General features: G+C 36.1%; 1 protein-coding gene across 1 annotated transcript; it reads left to right on the top strand.

The window, feature by feature from the left end:
• Positions 1-836, top strand: LOC126794359 (protein SPIRAL1-like 5). Its single transcript, XM_050521056.1, has 2 exons — positions 1-289; positions 378-836. The coding sequence occupies exons 1-2, from the start codon at positions 62-64 to the stop codon at positions 450-452; spliced, it is 303 nt and encodes a 100-aa protein (XP_050377013.1). The 5' UTR covers positions 1-61; the 3' UTR covers positions 453-836.
• Positions 837-1522: the final 686 nt, after the last annotated feature.

Raw genomic sequence — 1522 nt, 5'->3', positions numbered from 1 at the left:
TATATTAGGGCTCCCTTTCCTTCCCATCCCATTTCTGATATTCCTGATCGACTGAGAAGCCATGAGTAGAGGCGGGAGCTATGGCGGTGGACCGAGTTCATTGGGTTATTTGTTTGGCTCAGAGGAGCCACAAACTCCACCCCCAGCTGCTAAGCCAGTATTGCCGCCATACGGCATCGATATCACCACCATTGATGATTATCAAAAGCCATCATCAGATCATCAGACTCCTACCAATTCCAACAACTATCCAAGAGCTGACGGCCAAAATTCTGGAAACTTTTTAACTGTAAGTACGTTAACTGTCATATCATTGTTATAGATTTTTATATTTACGAGTTATATTATGGAATTTAATCCTGGATCTGATCATTCAGGATCGTCCAACAACAAAAGTTAAATCAGTTCCTGGAGGAGATTCATCACTTGGCTACTTGTTTGGAGATAAGTGATCGATGCCTCTATTCTTTAGCTTCCTGCTTCGATCAGTAACAACCAATTAATAATATATATCTTGTATATAGTTTCTAATTTTCTATGGATTCTTTATGTGTTATAAGGGTCTCCTGTTATAATAAAAGGGATATATCTTTCCCCATGAGTGTCGTATTTGCAAGGGTTTCTTTCAGGGTTGGACGAAGAAGATCGAGTGGGGTGTAGAGAGATAAGAAGAAAACTTCTCTAGCTATGTGTGTGTGTGTGTATCGTGAACAACTAGGTGTAAGTTTATGGATTTACCTTCTGCTATTTGTAAAATTAGGTTTCATAGATTTGAATTTTCATTATTAATCAAGATTGACATTTATGATATATATTTGGTGTTCTGTTGTGATCGATATGGCTGAATTATATAGAATTATACGTTTGTCTAGTGATATTCTTGGTCAAATTCGGAAACCCAAAAGCGACACTTTCCGTTCTGGTGTGAAATATTGGAATCCAGTACTAGTATTAAAATCGGGCAGCCATTAATCTTCTGACCAGCCGATTCCTGATAGAATTGTTTATATGAATTAGAACCCTAAAGACTATACATATCCCTAAAGACCGTAGAAAATTTGGAATCAATCTCATAAAATGAGAAGTTTCTTATATACTTTTTTTATAGTTCTAATCAGCTTTTTTTTTCTTATTGTAATCATATTGTCTGAACATAAAGATTATTCTAGTGCTATTTCCTATACTAAAATTATCACCCTATCCCTATATAAGTTGGAGATGATATATAATACTGCTAACAAAATATATTAAGCGGAACAGGTCAAAAAAGGAAAATGCTCAAAGACGTACCTCAGGTAGGTTCAAATTCAATAACACCCATATGGATACATGCTTTGTTTGATTCTTTTCCCCTCTGGGCATCTAGCTAGTAGCTGGTTGCCTGGTTTTGTGTAATTGTGTTGAAGCTATATATCATTTCGTGCCCTCAGAAACCAGGTCCTGAGTTACTAAATCCTGCTAATCACCGGCCAAGTACTTAATTATTGAAGTAATTGTATCAATACTTGATGGTATTAAACTA

This window comes from Argentina anserina, chromosome 5 (genome assembly GCF_933775445.1).
Source record: "Argentina anserina chromosome 5, drPotAnse1.1, whole genome shotgun sequence".
NCBI lineage: Eukaryota > Viridiplantae > Streptophyta > Magnoliopsida > Rosales > Rosaceae > Argentina > Argentina anserina.
The sequence above is the reverse complement of the archived record's forward strand: the minus strand, read 5'-3'. Positions and strand labels throughout refer to the sequence as shown.